Genomic DNA, 16,533 nt, shown 5'->3' with positions numbered 1-16,533 from the left:
CGTGGGAGTGTAACGGACGTGAGAGAAAAAAACTTGGTCGTCGGGGTGAGTGACGCTCTTTGTTTGCTTGGAGGCCGGGAATTGAGAAAAGGGAAATGCTGCCTTAGCGCGTGCTGTGCTAGCCTCGCTCGCGGCAACGCCATTGTGCAGCTTGCCATGATCTCGAACTTACACAACAAACCAACCTCGAAACAACATCCTCAAAAGCCCTGCATCCCCTCCCCGAGCCTTAGTCTTTGTCATATACACCGATTTCCACAGGGCCTCGCGGTCAAATCGGCCACAATGGCGGCAACAACGCGCCCCTTCAGAAACACCATCGACCGCCTCGACAAGCCCAGCGCATACTACACTGCACGAGTAGGTCTCCTGAGACTTATTGCCAATGCTCCCTGACGCAGTATAGAACAAACGCCGCAACCGCGACGAAGAAGACGCCCAGCCAGAAGCCCCCCAGGTCGACCCTCTCGCCAACGCTACAACCCTCTACGTGGGCAACCTTTCCTTCTACACGACCGAAGAGCAAGTCTATGCGCTCTTCTCGAAATGCGGCGAGATCAAGCGCCTCATCATGGGCCTTGATCGCTTCACAAAGACGCCTTGTGGCTTCTGCTTTGTGGAGTACTACACCCACCAGGACGCGCTGGATTGCATGAAGTACGTTGGTGGGACAAAACTGGACGAGCGCATCATTCGCACGGATCTAGACCCCGGATTCGAAGAGGGCCGTCAGTACGGACGTGGTAAGAGCGGCGGACAAGTGCGAGATGAGTACCGTGAGGACTACGACGAGGGGCGAGGTGGCGTTGGCCGAGCCATCCAGGACGAGAGGATGAGAGACTACGATGAAGAGGGTAGATATGTGCGATAAGATAGACAGCCGACACAATTGCTGTCGAGGAAGGCGTTCAAGGCTATTATCACATCAAGGGCATACCCAGATCACCTTGTGAGCAGATCAATTGACATCTGCTAGGTCATATGCTCGATGGCTTCGAGCTCCAATAGAAGTGTACAATGCCAATTCTTGCGTCCCAAATGCACCATCTATCCTTGCCATTTCCAGATCAAACAATATCGTACAGTTTTGGGGGGTCAATTAAAAGATCCCTTCACTTTGAGACATTTGGTGCTGTTGAACGTTCGTCCAGCGTGCCCATCCCGCGCTGGGCTCTTGTCGCCTGCCTCGCCATCCGCTGATTGAGAATCCGCCTCGCACGTCGTTCGTTTAGTAGCCAGGAGGGTTGACCCTCTGGGTGACTCTTGTCCACTTTGGTACTTCTACTAGGTGTCAGTCCACGATGCCGGCCCAAGCCTTGCCTGTCCCACTCACTGTGAATGCCCTTCCTATACCGCTTCGCCTTGCGATCAAACACCGTGTACTTGTCTCGTGGCAGCATCTCCGCCTCGGTCGGCATCTCCCTCTTCCACCGCTCCAGAGCCTCCAATGTCTCGCCCTGCTTGGCCAGTGCGGCGTCGACCGTCGCGATAACCCCGTCGACTGCGCGCATGCGCTCTCTGTGGCGGCGTTTCTGAAATTTCGACAGGCGCCAGGGGATCTTCCAGAGGAGACCGCCCGAGAGGGGGTTTGTGATGCGAAAGGGGCCGAACATTGTCGCGTCGTCTTGTCCGGCGTGGATCGTGAATGCTTCTGGGACCAGACGTGAAAACCGACCGATGCAGCTTTTTGGCTGGTAGAGAGAGTGCAGCGACATCAGTTTGAGTGGAGCGGAATATCGCGATGCCCGGATCGTCCTAGCGCATCGTGGGGCTGGCTGGTCGCTGGCTGCTGCACCTCACCAGCAAGCAAAGAAAGGCAGGCACATCGACAAGACTGAAGCGCCTTTGTGCGCGTGCGCCGCCGTTGACACCATGAGCTATTATTTCGCTATCGTCGGCACCCAAGATGCGCCCCTGTTCGAGTACGAGTTCGGTACCTCTAAGCAAGGCCACGACGGCCTCTCGCGCTTCTCCGACCAAGTCCGCCATCTGAACCAGTTCATCCTACACTCCTCGCTCGACATTGCCGAAGAAGTCCAATGGGCGCACGGGGCGATGTATCTCAAGTGCATCGACAAGTTCTTCGACAACTACATCTCGTGCTTCGTCACGGGCGCCAACGTGAAGTTCCTGCTGCTGCATCACCCACTCACCAACACGGGGGGCAGTGGCAGCCGGAACTCGACTGCGATCGGGGCGAATCCTACAAGTCCCGCGACGGAGGAAGCGATCAAGCTCTTCTTCCAAGAGGTCTACGAAAACTGGGTCAAGGCAGTCATGAGTCCCTTTTACCAGAACAACATGGAGGTCAAGAGTCCAGTGTTCCGACAGAGGGTGGCGGCAGCGGGGCGCAAATATCTATAGATTGGCGGTGGGTTCACCAGGCGTTGGGGAGTCAGCCATGCGTCCGTGGGAGCGGCATTGCATGTTCGCACGATATCACATTCAGAGCGCGCATCACAACACGGATTATTGTTGAACAAATCATCATTGGTATCCCATCTAACGCCCGGTCTGTCCGTCCGCCCAGTAGCCTCCCTTCCCAAACGCCCAGTAAAAGCAAAAGACAGCTTGGTGACGTGTTTAACCACCGAAACCGTAGAGGGTACGGCCCTGGCGCTTGAGGGCGTAGACGACGTCTAGCGAGGTCACGGTCTTGCGCTTGGCGTGCTCAGTGTAGGTGACGGCATCACGGATGACACCCTCGAGGAAGGTCTTGAGAACCCCGCGGGTCTCCTCGTAGATCACTGCACACTCGTTAGTCGCTTTCGCTTCACTGGGAACGCGTCAAAAAAACATACTGGCTGAGATACGCTTGACACCACCACGACGCGCGAGACGACGGATAGCAGGCTTGGTGATGCCCTGGATGTTGTCCTTCAAAATCTTGCGGTGACGCTTGGCGCCGCCCTTGCCCAGGCCCTTGCCACCCTTGCCACCTATGCCTTGTCAGTATGGAAGGCATCGATGCAAAGACCAAAGGTCTACTCACGTCCAGTCATGATGTTGATGAAGAGATGTTACTGAAAACTGTGTGTCGATGACGTTGTCGGATGCTTACAATAAGACGCGTTACGGGAGATAGAAGAGTGAAGTCGCATGCGGGGGGATGAACAATTATAAGGTGGCACGCAATCAGTAACTGCTACATCGCGGATCACCGCGCTAGCCCTATTTGGGACGCGCGGAATGCAGCACGCGTTCGTACTGTTTGGCGATTTTTGGTTGGCTGAGGGGGCGTGCGATTTACTGATTTTGGGGGCTGATCTGTGCTGCAGTTTCGTGACCGTTACGCCCAACCGTGACAGCCGCCGTTTTGGGGTGGAGAATCCTCATTCCAGTACGTTACGCGGTTGGAACGGCCTTGGAAGTAGACGCGACGTACGTACCTGGTATCTACTTATATCCGTAATGAAAGATCGGTTGCACGTTCACTAATAACGTTGAGCAATGAAATGTCTGATGATCATTAACACTCTTAAGAGCGCGGGGTGACAACATACATTCAAGTCGTCGATACAACCGTAGTTGTTTCATGCCCTATGTAATCACGAGGTTGTCCGCGTTCTATTTACTAGACGGTCCTCGCTCGCTTAGCACTTGTACACAACATTCATCTTCGAAGCCGCCGGTCAAAGCATGCTTCGCACCATCATACCCAATAACGCCGTGCCATGCAAGATGATTTCGTGACCCTGGTCCACGCGGTGTACTGCCTCCTAATAAGGAATCTTCCCCCAATCATTCAATCATAGAATCTTGCATGGGGTCATCGTACTCAAACCTCTCAATCGCGTCTTTGATCTTAGGGCCGGCCTGCAGATTTTAGTCCAGTGCTGTTTGACGGTTGTAGTGGCACGTACCTTGGGATCCAGAGCTAGCGCGATGGTGAAGTGGCGTACAGCTTCCTGTCTCTTCTCCATGTTGCGATACATCGTTCCCAACAGGAAATGCACCGTTCCCTCCTCGGGGGCCAAGTCCTTCAACACCATGAGTTCCCTGTGTGCGAGCTCTGTCTCTCCCATGAACAAGAGACCACGGGCCTTCATGTAGCGCATCTGCGCTGCTTGCGGTGCAAGCTCTACCGCTTTGCTATAGGCGGTCACTGCTGGCGCGATTTGCTTCAGCTTCTCGAGCGCCTTTCCAACGCAGCAAACCAGGACGGCATTGTACGGGTTAAGCTCGGCGGCCGTCCTGAAATGGGTCAATGCCTTGTCGAACGCCCCGAGGCGCAGTTGCACTCTTCCGAGCCCATAGTACGCATTGTAGTGGCGTTTGTCGGCCGACAGTGCTTTTCTGTAAGCTGTAATGGCCTTATCAAACTCCTCATTGTCGTGATGCTCGTGACCTTGAAGCGTCCATGCATAGGCGAAATTTGGACTCAGCTGCGTAGCCCTCTTGAAGCACCGCAGTGCCTGGTCGTGATCCTTGGCAAGCGACCACGAATTTCCCAACACACACCATGCCTGGTGCGATTCCCATGATGACTCTATTAGCTGGTGTGCCAGGAATGCGAGGTCCTTCTCTTTCTTGAGGTGCCAAAGTACCGTGGAATATACTTCTAGGTCCACTAGCCGCGAAGGCGCCTTGTCGCGTACTTTGCGGAAAAGAGTCTCCGCTTCCAGGTATGAGCCTTGCTCAAAGTGCGCGCGACCCATGAGCGCGAGAACTGATGGTGCACCCTGGTGAACGGCAGGTAGCGAGCTCAATGCCTGGAGCGCTACGTCGCTCTCGTACTTGGAGAGGTGATAATACGCAGCCCCCAATTTCTTCAAAAGATCCAGTACCATGCGCAAGGCTTCCTCGACCTTGGTCGTATCTGACTCGTCGTGCTTTTGGGGCGGGGCCGCATGTGATACATCGCGTACGCGAGGTTGCTCGCTATGGTGGTCATCTCCACGATCGTCGACGGGCTTGCGGTTACCACTGACGACTCTACCCACATTGGATCCGCTTGAGCCGGGTCGCACAATGCGCGAGATTTGGGGTCTAGCCTTCTTCAGCTCTCGTGCAGCGGGCTGGGCAGTGTTTGTTGCCGTTGAATTCGCCTTTGCAGTCGGCCGGAATGTGTTCAACCGCCCGCTACGTCGTGGAACAAGCTCCTCCGCGTTCGCTGGTCGGGGGACAGGATGCCCAGACACGGTTCGCTTACGCTCAACTCCAGGTATTGCCGACCTCTGTCTCTCAGGCCCGTTCGCTGGGTCCATCTCTTGGTAGACAGCGTCCACGACAGCCCGTGTTTGCTCCTCCTTTTCCTGCTCTCGAATTCTCCTCGCCCCGACCCGATAATTGACCCTGGGAGGCGGCTCCAAACTTGCGTCCATCACACCCTGGGCAGCACGCGTGCGCCGTGCAGGGGCGCGTGGCGGCTCTTGGCCTCTGGGGACCAACACGTCGTCATGAGAGCCATGTGACGCTTCAGCTGTGGGACCGTTAGCGATCCTCAGCCTGGCCGCCTGGATCTTAGACAAGAGGCCATTGGATGGCGCGGCGGTCATCTCTACATCGTCATCCGCGGTCGAGCTCGGGCCAAAGGGGTCTGCTATAGCAGCAGGGGCGGTAGCATGTCTGCTAAGTCCCCTTCTGGCGTGAGCATCGGTCGGAGCTCCGTTCTCCTTGGACTCGTTCACCGCGGAGAGTTCCTGTCCTAGGCTTTGCAGCAACTGTTCCGATCCTTTGAAGGCAGCGGGTGTCCTGACCGAAACGCCCATGTCGCAGAGTATAGTGAAGGCGTCCCACATGAGCGGGTTGAGTTTCAGCGCATGCTCAAAGCAAGCAGCTGCCCTTTTACTGTCGTCTGAAGCTCGATACATCTTGCCGAGCAGACATAACATGACAGACGCATCAGGGTTCGCCGCCCTCGTGGTGGGCGAATGTTTTCCGACATTGACTTTGTAGCTCCAAGACGACTTAGATCTCTCCAGAGTGACGATCCCTTCTTGGAACTTCTCCAATGACAGACATGCTTGCGCAAACACCCAAGTGCAGCCCAGATGGCCACCTCTCAGCGCAGCCGCTCTCGATATATCATAGGCAGATCGGTAGTCCCGTAGTCGAAGATGGCTCGTTGCCAGGAGATACGGCCCTTCTGATGTCTTGGCGTCGTGTGCAACAAGTCGTTCGGCGAAGAACAGGGCATTGTCGTAGTTGGCGTTGTCGAGATGATATTGGGCGGATTGGCGTAATAGACCCGTGACGGCCGCAGGCGTCGGTGCCATCTTCGGGCCGTCAATCTCGGCTCGTATAGTGGCAAGGCCTTATGGGACTTGGTGGGCCATGAGGCACCGTCAGTCGGGTCGCGTTGAGGCTGTTGATCGTGAAGTGGGATACACAACAAGACGGCGATGATCTTCTATGCACGATTGTATGGTCTTGGTGTGTAACTTCGTCCAATGTAGAAGCACTGACTTCTATCCAAAGTACGGTTGAGATGTCGTCGTTATAGGAGCGCCTCTGGATGGAAATGCTCGCGTTGGCCGATTGTGCCGTCGTGAACGTAGCGTCGGAATTCTAGGTGAACGAGAGTGATGTGCCAGGTCGTTCGGGTGGGAAGTAGCGGCTCAAGCCAGTTTTGCATCCATGGCTAAATCTTCCTGCTACCTTAAGCTCCGTTGAGTCGAACCTTGCATCACCAAGTAGATGCTGATAAAGGCGAGGGGGCAGCGTGCGTGCAGTGCAACGGGCTCGAGAGCCAGGCGCGTGCTTTCCCTTGCAGTCGCGATGGGCTGCAAGAGGGACCTACAATGTTGTTGCGGCTGAGCGGCGCTGCTGATTGGCCGCCGCAGCCGCTGCAGAGGCTTTTGCCCAGCAACAGCGTTGAAATCGTCTGGGCGTAACTACCGCCACTTCATCACTGACAGGTCAATTCTCAAGACAAACCGAACCCTCAGTAATCATTTTCAAGCTCACCTTCGTTATGGCGCAAAAGGCGAAAAAGGACAGGGCCAAGTCCAACGGCATCGCACTCAACAATCTGCACATTGGCACCGCGACTGTCCACGCTGTCTTCCTGGCCTTTCACTTCCTGCTCAGGTCACGCTCACTGCTGGCCTACGGTCTCCTGTCGGTGCCCAGCTTCATCTGCGAATATATCCTGGAGTCCTCGGGTCGCCCCAAATATGACCCCGAGACCAAGGCCTTGCGCACATCAGGCGAGGACCTCAACGCGCCTGGCCTGACCGAGTACATGTTCGATGTCGTCTGGGTGACCTGGGCCTCGCTGGTATGTGTCATGCTGTTTGGCAATTGGGGTTGGCTTCTCTGGGCTTCGCTTCCCGCATACGGGCTATACCTGGGTTCGGGACTGCTGGGCATGGGCAGATCCAAGATGGCCCAGATGCAAGGAGTGGGAGATGAGAAGCAGGCTGCTCCTCAGGGCAATCGCCGTTCGCGCAGGGCCGCCGCCTAACAAGTCTATTCACTCTACGGCAACTACGGTACGGAAGATATTTGTCGGCCGTCAGCGCCCCATCTCGGCCGCTCGCCCGACCAACGCTCCAGTGTGTCGTCGTCAACGTCTCGCACCATGATGTGGAAGTGCTCCAAAGCCCTCACACTCTGCAAGGCGACCCAATTTTTGAACCATACAACTTTATCGCCACCACCAGGGCCCAAGTCTTTGACAAAGCTTTCCTCCACGAATCTGGCAATGTGGGCTCTGCTCTCGGGGGTCATGTCACCTTTCTCGGGCGTAGTAGCAATCGGCGTTCGTGTCCACACGACGAGATGGACGATGCCCGGCTCCGTTCCGTACGGCCAGTCGTTGATGAGGACTTTATAGTCCGAGGGATCGGCGAATGGCATAGTGGAAGCCGGCGCGAAGGGAGGCTGGCCCCATGATTTAGGCAGTCGGTTGGCGAGTATATACGATGTCACGGTGCCATACTGTGCTTTGACGTCTCTGGTCCAGGCGATGTACTGACGAAGGTCGGAAGGGGTACGCTTGAAGGCATCGAGTGCATTTGCATCTGTCCCGTTAGCTTTCTGTCAGAACTTAGGGTATGAATCTCATTCACCGATGATGCGCTTGATGTCTTCCCAGCTGTGCTTCTGGAATTCCTTGTCTGTTTGTGCGAGGACTTGTCTGTCCAAGTCCGTGAGCGCAAATGGAGGGTCTAAATGGGACCTCTCATCGCCTTTATCGCCCATAGTACCGTCACAACTATGCCAGTGATAGTCAACGCGTTGTTCAGGATGAGTGAGAGTGGTGTGAGCGGGCCCTCGCGAGTGGGATGTGAGGTAGACGGGCACTGCCACGCGGTGAGATGTCCTCGATGCACTCATGCAGAGAACTGGATACTAAGGGGCATAGTGGGTGACACAATAAGTGAGACGCTGTTGTGAGCCTCTCACCTGTACGCGCTCGACTACCTGTACAATGTTGAGGATGGTTGTGCCCAGTAGGCGGGTTGAGATGTGCAACATGATCGTGCTTTTCAATTCGCCCTGGATCGTCGTCCAGTTGACATGGATAAGCTCAATGATTTCAGAGTGCTTGGGCGTTGAATCTGGCAGACGTCCTAACGTGGGATCCGAAACCTGGCAATCATCTATCGACGAGACTGCATACAACGAACATTGATGAGATATAGACTTTGATGAAACGCTATGTAGACCAATATTGGAACGATACAGGCATGTTTTATTGCAGAGTAGACTTCACCTCGTCCGTCTAAGATGTAGGGCGCTTTTAGCCCTCCACTCATTCCTCTACGACGTCACCACGTACTGGAGGCTTACGTTGCCGCCCTCAGCAACCGACTGGATCATCCACCCTCTAACGTCGGAAGACCAGATTCAGCGCCTTCGCACCCCTTTCACAGCGTGGCAGGTCTCTTTAGTCCTCCAGCTTTGCAAAATTGCATGCACCCATAATGATACTCAGGCCTGTCAGTCTCATCGACTGCCTCGTCTTCGTCATCTTCCTCGCTCCTCAGCTCATTCTGCATGTCGGCCTCATCCGTACAGTCCTCGTCGCAGGCAGCTGCCTCCCTTTCCTAAGTATGTTTCTCATGGCCAGTTCTCTTCTACCACTGACAGTACGCAGTCTGCAAATTACCTGTTGAATTGGTGAATGAACGGTATTTAGATCGACAAAAAGATGCGTGGACAGCGTCATCGACCTTCTTTGAAGACTTGGTCATTCGCTGCGTGCGCTATGCCTTTGCCAATGTTCCCAACAGCGTGGGCCGGATTTTCTTCTCGAAATGGGTAGCTATGCCGTTTCTGAGATGGAGGATGCTGAGGCATGGCTTTTTGAGGAGTCCAGTCTGCTACAAGGAGTATGTGTCCGGAAAGGGACGAGATCGGATGAGAGGCATATGGGTCATGCATAGACCCGAGCAGCCTCCTGATCTGGTGCTCTACTATCTCCACGGTACGTATCGCGGGCAGCCTCTGCGTAACTTTCACTTACAGCGCACGTAGGTGGCGGCTTCGCCATGGGTTCAGCCTACTTTTACTTGGAGTTCCTCATGGTCTGGCACGCTCTTCTGCTCGAGGCTGGCTACAAGAATCCCGCCATCTTCGCTCTCGAGTACACACTCGTGCCTGACGACATCTACCCTCGCCAGATCCACGAGGCACTGAGCGGCTACCAGCACGTTCTTGACTACGCCAAATCAGCATCCAAGGTCTGCGTGGCCGGCGATTCTGCCGGCGGCTGTATAGTGTTGAGTCTACTTCATGAACTCGGGAATCAAAAGCGCACACAGAAAAAGCGCAGTGCATCGCAGGGCGGCCTGGCGGGTCCGCAGCCCCTCACGCTGCCGCTGCCATGTATGGCCACGCTCATCTCCCCATGGGTGTCACTCATGACGCATCGCCACCGAGAGTCCAAGGTAGACTATCTAGATCGTACGACGCTGTGGAAGTACGCACACGAGTACGCTGGGGAATCGATGATCAACCAGTACCCTGCCTCGCCAGGCTCATGCATAGATGATTCGCTTTGGCTGGCGGCATGTCCGGAGAAAGGGTACCACGTCATGTATGGGGAGGAAGAGGTGTTTGCACCCGACATTGAACACTTTCTCCAGGAGCAGCAGCGGCTCGGCCTCGAGGTTAGAGGGCAGAAAATCGAGGCGGGCATCCATGCCTGGCCGGTTGCATCGTTGTTCTTGTCGAGCACGAGGGAGAGGAGGCTCCATGGTCTGCGATGCATTGTCAATGAGATTCACCGCAGAATGGATCGGCACGGGATGATGAACGGTAATAAAATGTCAGATTAGATCAAGTTAAAAATGGTCACGGATGATAGTTGGAAGCAAACCAAAGACCCTTAGCCTAGAAACTCGGTTCTTTGGCTGCACTACCATCTCGGTTTGAAAAGCTCGGATGTTTCTCATCATGAAAAAGGCAATGGTATGCTGGAAGACTGGAGCGTCTGCTCACCTTGTGGATGCCTAACACAGGCAGGTAGAATGTCTCTGGTCATGCCGCGACTCATGTCACTGGCACGAGGCAGGCCACGCGACAGCGTCAGCAATGCTGCACATTTCAGGGCCTGCAGGGCGAGGAATCGAGGATACAACAAGTCGCGCGAAGCAACCAGTGGCTCGTGTGCGTACTAGACTACCTTGATACTGGGCGGCAACGTCGAAAAATAGGCACCGAAGTTGCAGTTGGGTCGCGCTGCAGTTACGTCCACACGGATGAGTCATCACAACACGAATCGCGAAGTGCACCAAACCAAAGGCGCGTCATGATACACATCTTTAATGCTACGGTGGTGAACGATGTCATCAATTCAATTCTGAGCGAGTGAGGCAGAATTACAACATAATCAAGTCAAAAATCATGCTTGTGAAGTACTAGTAGTCAGAAAAGGTGAACGTGTATCAAACGCCGTCTATGGACGACTGGAGGCTGAGTTTGCGATGACCACATCTTTTCCTATTCGGGCCAAACGGCATCTAGTGGCGGCCCTTCAGGAGAGCACGTTTAAAGACACAGGGGAAGCGCGACGCGCATATAAACGGCCGGCGTTCCCTGCCGCGACAGCTTGCCAACCCCGTCGCCGTCGCAGTCTTGTACACCCACCCAGGCTTTTTACGCCCTGCTGCCAGTCTAACCAATCGGCTGTCTCCCTTCGACCAATATCGGTCTTGACCAACGCACCCTTTTTTTGTCACAGTGCCTGCAGAAGCAACAGATACTCACGGCCGTTGGCTGTTGCTTGTTGCTTGACGATTGATCAAGTACTCTCATAAGCCTACTAAGGTATCCAATTTGTCGGTCGTTTGACGCCGCTCGTTACTCGGCAAACTTTATTCCTCTCAGCGACTGGAGGCGGCAAGCAACACTGGGATCCTTCCTTTCTGTCACCTAGGACTTACCGAAGGGGAACGGAATCAGCAGCTGACATACGACTTGTTCTCTTCTGTTTCTAGCCGTCGAGGATCTTCTTTGGAGACGGCCAACGAGCAACGGGATATTGACTCTTTCTTCTTCCTCTCCAGAGTACGGAGTACAGAGACAAATTTCGAAAAGCATCATCAGCCTGCCCCTCCAAATCCGGCAAGGAGCTCTTATCTTATCGCGCACCCACTAAAACGGTGTCGAGCCAAGCAGACAGGGCCAAAATAAAGGCGGCAGGCGTCCGTCCCCCTTCATCATGTCGGGGTACGCTCCAAAGTCTCCCGACCTTTCAGCCATCAGTTTCGCTGCTGGCCGCGGCGGCCCCACACCAAACGAGCAATACCAGCATCACCAACCAAGGCATCAGTACCCTCCACAGCAGGAGTCCATTTATCCGCCATTACAACCATCTCACCTGAGTCTAGAGACCGCGTCCAACACAGCGGCTGCCAAGCGCACGCCGTACCTACCGCCTCTAACACCACAATCATCACGACCATCGTATCCGTACGGATCGTCACCGCAATCCTACATTCCACCCAGACGGTCGAGCTCTGCCTCGTCGGGCAACTTTGCAACACAGATCAGTGAAGCATCGCCGCGAACACCACATCATCATCACTACCCTCGACCCAGTCAACCACAGCTGCCATCATACGGCTATCCCTCGCCGGCAGGGTACCCGGCTTATAACCATCCACATCAACCACTTCCACAGGTCCCACAACCATTGGAAGAACCCAACATGCCCACCAGAAGACAAGCTGCCATGATGGCTGCTGCGGCCTCGCGCGACGCCTTGAAGCAGGAGGCGTTCCCGATCGCTCCAGAGATGCCCTCAGAGCCATCCATGTCCGAAGGAGAGCGCGAGCACGAGGCTGACAGGGAATTCAAAGTAGAAACCGACGAGGGCACGGCAGGTGGCCCGCCAGCCATTTCTCCAGTTGCTAGGACACTGGAACCTATCGAGGCTGGTCCCGTTCGCACCAAGTTCCCTACAGCACGCATCAAGCGCATAATGCAGGCAGACGAGGAGGTAGGCAAGGTGGCGCAACAAACCCCCATTGCCGTTGGCAAAGCTCTCGAGCTGTTCATGTCACAGCTCGTCACCAAGAGCGCAGAGATCGCCCGTGCCAAGGGCACCAAGCGAGTCACCGCGCCCATGCTGAAGCATGTCGTCGAGAACGACCCTCAGTGGGACTTTCTTCAGGAGATAGTTGGCAAAGTGCCCGAGCAGGAGAAGGAGGGCAAGGGGAGATCAAAAGCCGACACAGAAAGCGAAGGGGAAATAGGCGAGCCTAAGAAGAAAGGCAGAGGGAGAAAGAAGAAGGCTCCCGCCGAGTAACGGATGCGCTTGTAGCGTGCAATGTGCCCTTTGAGCGTGTGTTTTTGAGGCGCGACATCTGGCGAATGGGGTTACTGCATCATGAGGCGTTGGGGGTCTTGCGGTGATACAACAACGGACTGGGCAGACCACCCAGTAAATTAAACAGTCCGGGAACGCGGTCGTTGTGAACCACTACGTGATTGATTTGGCATAAAGCGGCGTCGTGCTCGTGTTCATCACCGCTCACACGCGGACAAAGGTGTCTAAGAATTAGTCTTTAACAGCAGACGCACCGTCAATGCATTGTCAATCTGATAGGCACCGTGTTAAAGCAGACAGAGGCCCGGGGTAGTGTTCCTGAATGCATACCTCCTAGATAGTGGGGTTCTAACTCTCCGCCATGAGTGGCCACCTATGTCCACCGCGTCCCGGTGCGTGCTAGCATCAAGACACCTTGCTTCCCCAACTTGTCTACAACAGCCGTTTAACTGCCACTCATCCTCTCGTTGAACCGTACGCTCTTGACATAGCCGCTGGAAGGCCACACGAACCACCGACCGAATTGTCACGAGATATGCAAACGCGCCGCCGCTGCTGCTGTGACCTCCTTCAGATGACGTACCGCTGCCATCTCTCTCACGTCTCCTCGTCGATTTAATCCCGTCCTCAACCGTACCTACCTGCACGACCAGCTCCCGAGCAAGACAGCCCAATGTCGTGGGACCTGCTTCAGCGCTTCCTCGAATCCGACGTTTTCAATTCGAATCCCTTCCTCCCCGTCTCCTACCTCTCGCGCTATGCCGACCATGTCGGCATCCACTATGTCCTGTGCAACAAGCTCCGGCAGTTTCCCTACGAGGATATTGAGTTTTTCCTACCGCAACTCTGTCATCTCATAATCTCCGTCGACAATGAGTCCATGGCCCTGGAGGAGTTTCTGCTCGATCTATGCGAAGAGTCCGTCACCGCCGCCCTGCTTACCTTTTGGCTGTTCCAAACCTACCTGCACGACCTCTCCAACAATCCCTCGACAAATGCATTCCAGACATGCCGCCGCGTGTACAACAAGGTCCAGCATATCGTGTTTGGCCTGGCTGATACGGGGCGACACGAGAAGATCAAGGAAAATGTGCTCCCTGTGACGGTTCTGTCAAGCTTCGTGCTGGCCAGCGTGGCGCTACCCATGATCCCCCAGTGGGCCGGGCCCCTGGCTGTTGCGCAGGCGCGCAAACCGCAGAACGAGTTGGAGACGGTGATGGAGGCGAAAGACAAGGACGGTCCCAAGCCGCAACGCGCAAAGACAGTCACGGCATCCAGCTCGAAATTGGCAAAGAGGCCCAAGGGAACGTCTGCCTCGAGTCATGCCGACGGCGAGGAAGGAAGACCACGGAGCTCCAAGCCAAGTAGCCCAAAGCCGAAGCCAAGACCTGGCACAAGTGAGAGCAAGCGACCGTCTGCGTTAGAGTTGTCGTCACTAGAGGCAAGACTAAGCTCGGCTTCGCTGCCACTGCCGTCACCCAATGTCTCCACGAGACCCGTGTCGCCAATGTCTGTAAGTAGTAGCACTACAAGGCCGGGCGACAACATCAAGAGGAGGCACTCGCATCACGTCAAGGGCCTAGGGCTGGACAGTGATCTTTCGGTGGCGCAAAAGGTGGGACTGTTGAGGCAGCACTACTTTAGGTCGCAGACGCAGTTCCTCACGGCCCTGGAAGGCATCTCAAATCGCCTTGTTATTGTGCCGAAACCAGCCCGTATGAGCGCGTTGCGAGCTGAGTTGGCACTGATCTCACAAGATCTACCGGCCGAGGTCGACATCCCAGTCATCTGCCCGCCCGCTCTGGTCGAAGGCCAGCCTGGGAAAAGTTGCCACCATCGCATCGTGCGCCTCAATCCTGCCGAGTCGACCGTTCTCAACAGTGCGGAAAAGGTCCCGTACCTCATGATGGTGGAGGTCCTCAGGGACGACTTTACGTTCAACCCAGATACACCGGATAACCAACGATTACTCGGGAAGCTGATCGGAGAAGGAGGCACCTCCAGGCGCCTGTTTGATCTGTCTTCAGAGTCGCCCAAGGTCACACAAACGCCAGTACCGCCGGCGGAGCCAATCCTGGACAGTGTTTTCGAGCCGGTCTCTGGTGATCTGGGCAGCTCACCCATGCTGAAGCCGTTTGACGACGAGCCTGCTGCCAAATTTCCGCCGCGGTCCATACCGCCGCAAAGCGTGCAGCGGATTTCGAGCGGTGCAACCACATCATCGACTACTCTGGAGGCAGTGACCCCACGGACCTCAGGACAGTCAGCATCGCGATCAAGCAGCCCGGGTGGGAGGAAAATGACGTTGAACTTGCCACGGCCGGTGCCGCAAGCTGCCGATCAACCAGATTTCTCAGCCCTGGCGACGCATATGCGGACAGCGTCGCAGATGCTCGCGCAGTTGGAAGCCAACAGCGGGAAACGGCCAAAACAGGAAGTGGCTGCCATTCGGTCCAAGATCATTGCCAGCATGCAAAGCTTAGAGGAGCAGAGCTTTGACACGGAGGATCAAGGGCCGACGTTCGACACGATCATTGCCAAGAACAGCGTTGCGTCACCGCCGATAGACAATCCGGACCTAGATGAGGACGCGCCTCTCGACAAAGCAATGGACACCAACATCAATGCCAGTGCCGGAAGGGAGCGTATGGAAAACGACTTCAAGACTGGTGGCGTACAGCGCCGAGGCGATCGCGACGACCCAAGTGCCGCCGTCTTTGGCGAGGCGTGGGAAGCCAAAAAGGAGCGCATCCGCAAATCATCCCCTTATGGCTGGATGAAGAACTGGGACTTGGTCAGTGTGATTGTGAAGACTGGTTCTGACCTGCGGCAAGAGGCATTCGCTTGCCAGCTGATACAAGTGTGTCACAAGATCTGGCTCGATGCCGAGGTGGACGTTTGGGTCAAGCTCATGCGGATCCTTGTGACGGGCGAGTCATCTGGTCTGATTGAGACGATTACAAATGGTGTCTCGCTGCACTCTCTGAAACGCAGCTTGACGCTGGCGTCGATTGAGTCCGGGCAGAACCCACGGCATCGCATCGCCACTCTAAAGGACCACTTCCTGAAAGCATTCGGACACCCCGATAGCAAACCATACCGGGCAGGCGTTGAGGCATTCAAGCGGTCACTGGCCGCGTACAGCATGATCTCGTACATTCTACAGCTCAAAGATCGGCACAATGGCAACGTCTTGATCGACAGCGAAGGTCACATTGTCCACATTGACTTTGGCTTCATGTTGTCCAACTCGCCCGGGTCTGTGGGATTCGAGGCAGCCCCGTTCAAGCTGACACACGAGTACGTGGATGTACTGGGTGGAATTGGGTCGCAGGATTTCGAGGACTACAAGAAGCTATGCAAGCAAGCGTTCCAGGGTATGTCTTTGTCACCCACGATGCCACTTGTTCTCCTATCAGACTAACTCGTACAGCACTCCGACGCTCAGCGGACAACATCATTGACCTAGTCGCCATGATGGGCCACGAATCGCGCATGCCCTGCTTCGCGGTCGGTGTGGCGCACGCGACGAATACTCTCCGCCAGCGCTTTCAGCTGCATCTCAGCGAGAAGGAGGCGGAGCAGTTTGTCGAGACGGATCTCATTGGCAAGTCGTTTGGCAGTTATTACACACGACTGTGAGTGATCACACCCGCACTTTTGGCTCACCCCGAGACTAACGATACATAGCTACGATACCTTCCAATATCGGACGCAGGGGATTTATTGATTCAAGAGGAGGAAATCGCATGCGTATAACCAGATACCAAGCACGGGGTTGCATACAGCTACATTTAAAGGCGCCATTG

General features: G+C 55.3%; 10 protein-coding genes across 10 annotated transcripts; 6 read left to right on the top strand and 4 right to left on the bottom strand.

Moving 5' to 3' along the window:
- Window positions 1–285: 285 nt before the first annotated feature.
- J7T54_005782 (nuclear cap-binding protein subunit 2) lies at window positions 286–871 on the top strand (the record flags this gene model as incomplete). The annotated part of the gene is made up of 2 exons (XM_051508320.1): window positions 286–360; window positions 407–871. 2 exons carry the CDS (start codon window positions 286–288, stop codon window positions 869–871), a joined length of 540 nt encoding a protein of 179 aa, XP_051360608.1.
- Window positions 872–1,228: 357 nt separating this feature from the next.
- On the bottom strand, window positions 1,229–1,613 carry J7T54_005781 (uncharacterized protein; the record flags this gene model as incomplete). The annotated part of the gene is made up of 2 exons (XM_051508319.1): window positions 1,229–1,281; window positions 1,334–1,613. The coding sequence occupies 2 exons, from the start codon at window positions 1,611–1,613 to the stop codon at window positions 1,229–1,231; spliced, it is 333 nt and encodes a 110-aa protein (XP_051360607.1).
- Window positions 1,614–1,872: 259 nt separating this feature from the next.
- J7T54_005780 (uncharacterized protein) lies at window positions 1,873–2,364 on the top strand (the record flags this gene model as incomplete). The annotated part of the gene is made up of 1 exon (XM_051508318.1): window positions 1,873–2,364. The coding sequence occupies one exon, from the start codon at window positions 1,873–1,875 to the stop codon at window positions 2,362–2,364; it is 492 nt and encodes a 163-aa protein (XP_051360606.1).
- Window positions 2,365–2,583: 219 nt separating this feature from the next.
- J7T54_005779 (uncharacterized protein) lies at window positions 2,584–3,002 on the bottom strand (the record flags this gene model as incomplete). The annotated part of the gene is made up of 3 exons (XM_051508317.1): window positions 2,584–2,747; window positions 2,802–2,939; window positions 2,993–3,002. 3 exons carry the CDS (start codon window positions 3,000–3,002, stop codon window positions 2,584–2,586), a joined length of 312 nt encoding a protein of 103 aa, XP_051360605.1.
- A 739-nt stretch (window positions 3,003–3,741) lies between these two features.
- Window positions 3,742–6,218, bottom strand: J7T54_005778 (uncharacterized protein; the record flags this gene model as incomplete). Its single annotated transcript, XM_051508316.1, has 2 exons — window positions 3,742–3,816; window positions 3,864–6,218. 2 exons carry the CDS (start codon window positions 6,216–6,218, stop codon window positions 3,742–3,744), a joined length of 2,430 nt encoding a protein of 809 aa, XP_051360604.1.
- Window positions 6,219–6,916: 698 nt separating this feature from the next.
- J7T54_005777 (uncharacterized protein) lies at window positions 6,917–7,408 on the top strand (the record flags this gene model as incomplete). The annotated part of the gene is made up of 1 exon (XM_051508315.1): window positions 6,917–7,408. One exon carries the CDS (start codon window positions 6,917–6,919, stop codon window positions 7,406–7,408), a length of 492 nt encoding a protein of 163 aa, XP_051360603.1.
- A 23-nt stretch (window positions 7,409–7,431) lies between these two features.
- Window positions 7,432–8,148, bottom strand: J7T54_005776 (uncharacterized protein; the record flags this gene model as incomplete). The annotated part of the gene is made up of 2 exons (XM_051508314.1): window positions 7,432–7,967; window positions 8,016–8,148. The coding sequence occupies 2 exons, from the start codon at window positions 8,146–8,148 to the stop codon at window positions 7,432–7,434; spliced, it is 669 nt and encodes a 222-aa protein (XP_051360602.1).
- Window positions 8,149–8,873: 725 nt separating this feature from the next.
- J7T54_005775 (uncharacterized protein) lies at window positions 8,874–10,229 on the top strand (the record flags this gene model as incomplete). The annotated part of the gene is made up of 3 exons (XM_051508313.1): window positions 8,874–9,000; window positions 9,269–9,376; window positions 9,427–10,229. The coding sequence occupies 3 exons, from the start codon at window positions 8,874–8,876 to the stop codon at window positions 10,227–10,229; spliced, it is 1,038 nt and encodes a 345-aa protein (XP_051360601.1).
- Window positions 10,230–12,103: 1,874 nt separating this feature from the next.
- J7T54_005774 (uncharacterized protein) lies at window positions 12,104–12,703 on the top strand (the record flags this gene model as incomplete). Its single annotated transcript, XM_051508312.1, has 1 exon — window positions 12,104–12,703. The coding sequence occupies one exon, from the start codon at window positions 12,104–12,106 to the stop codon at window positions 12,701–12,703; it is 600 nt and encodes a 199-aa protein (XP_051360600.1).
- A 694-nt stretch (window positions 12,704–13,397) lies between these two features.
- On the top strand, window positions 13,398–16,454 carry J7T54_005773 (phosphatidylinositol 4-kinase PIK1alpha (PI4-kinase)(PtdIns-4-kinase); the record flags this gene model as incomplete). The annotated part of the gene is made up of 3 exons (XM_051508310.1): window positions 13,398–16,101; window positions 16,158–16,362; window positions 16,415–16,454. The coding sequence occupies 3 exons, from the start codon at window positions 13,398–13,400 to the stop codon at window positions 16,452–16,454; spliced, it is 2,949 nt and encodes a 982-aa protein (XP_051360599.1).
- Between the last annotated feature and the right edge of the window lie 79 nt (window positions 16,455–16,533).

The sequence above is a fragment of the Emericellopsis cladophorae genome, assembly GCF_022114955.1.
Source record: "Emericellopsis cladophorae strain MUM 19.33 chromosome Unknown NODE_42_length_200762_cov_115_829016, whole genome shotgun sequence".
NCBI lineage: Eukaryota > Fungi > Ascomycota > Sordariomycetes > Hypocreales > Bionectriaceae > Emericellopsis > Emericellopsis cladophorae.
This window is presented reverse-complemented; position numbering and strand designations above follow the sequence as displayed.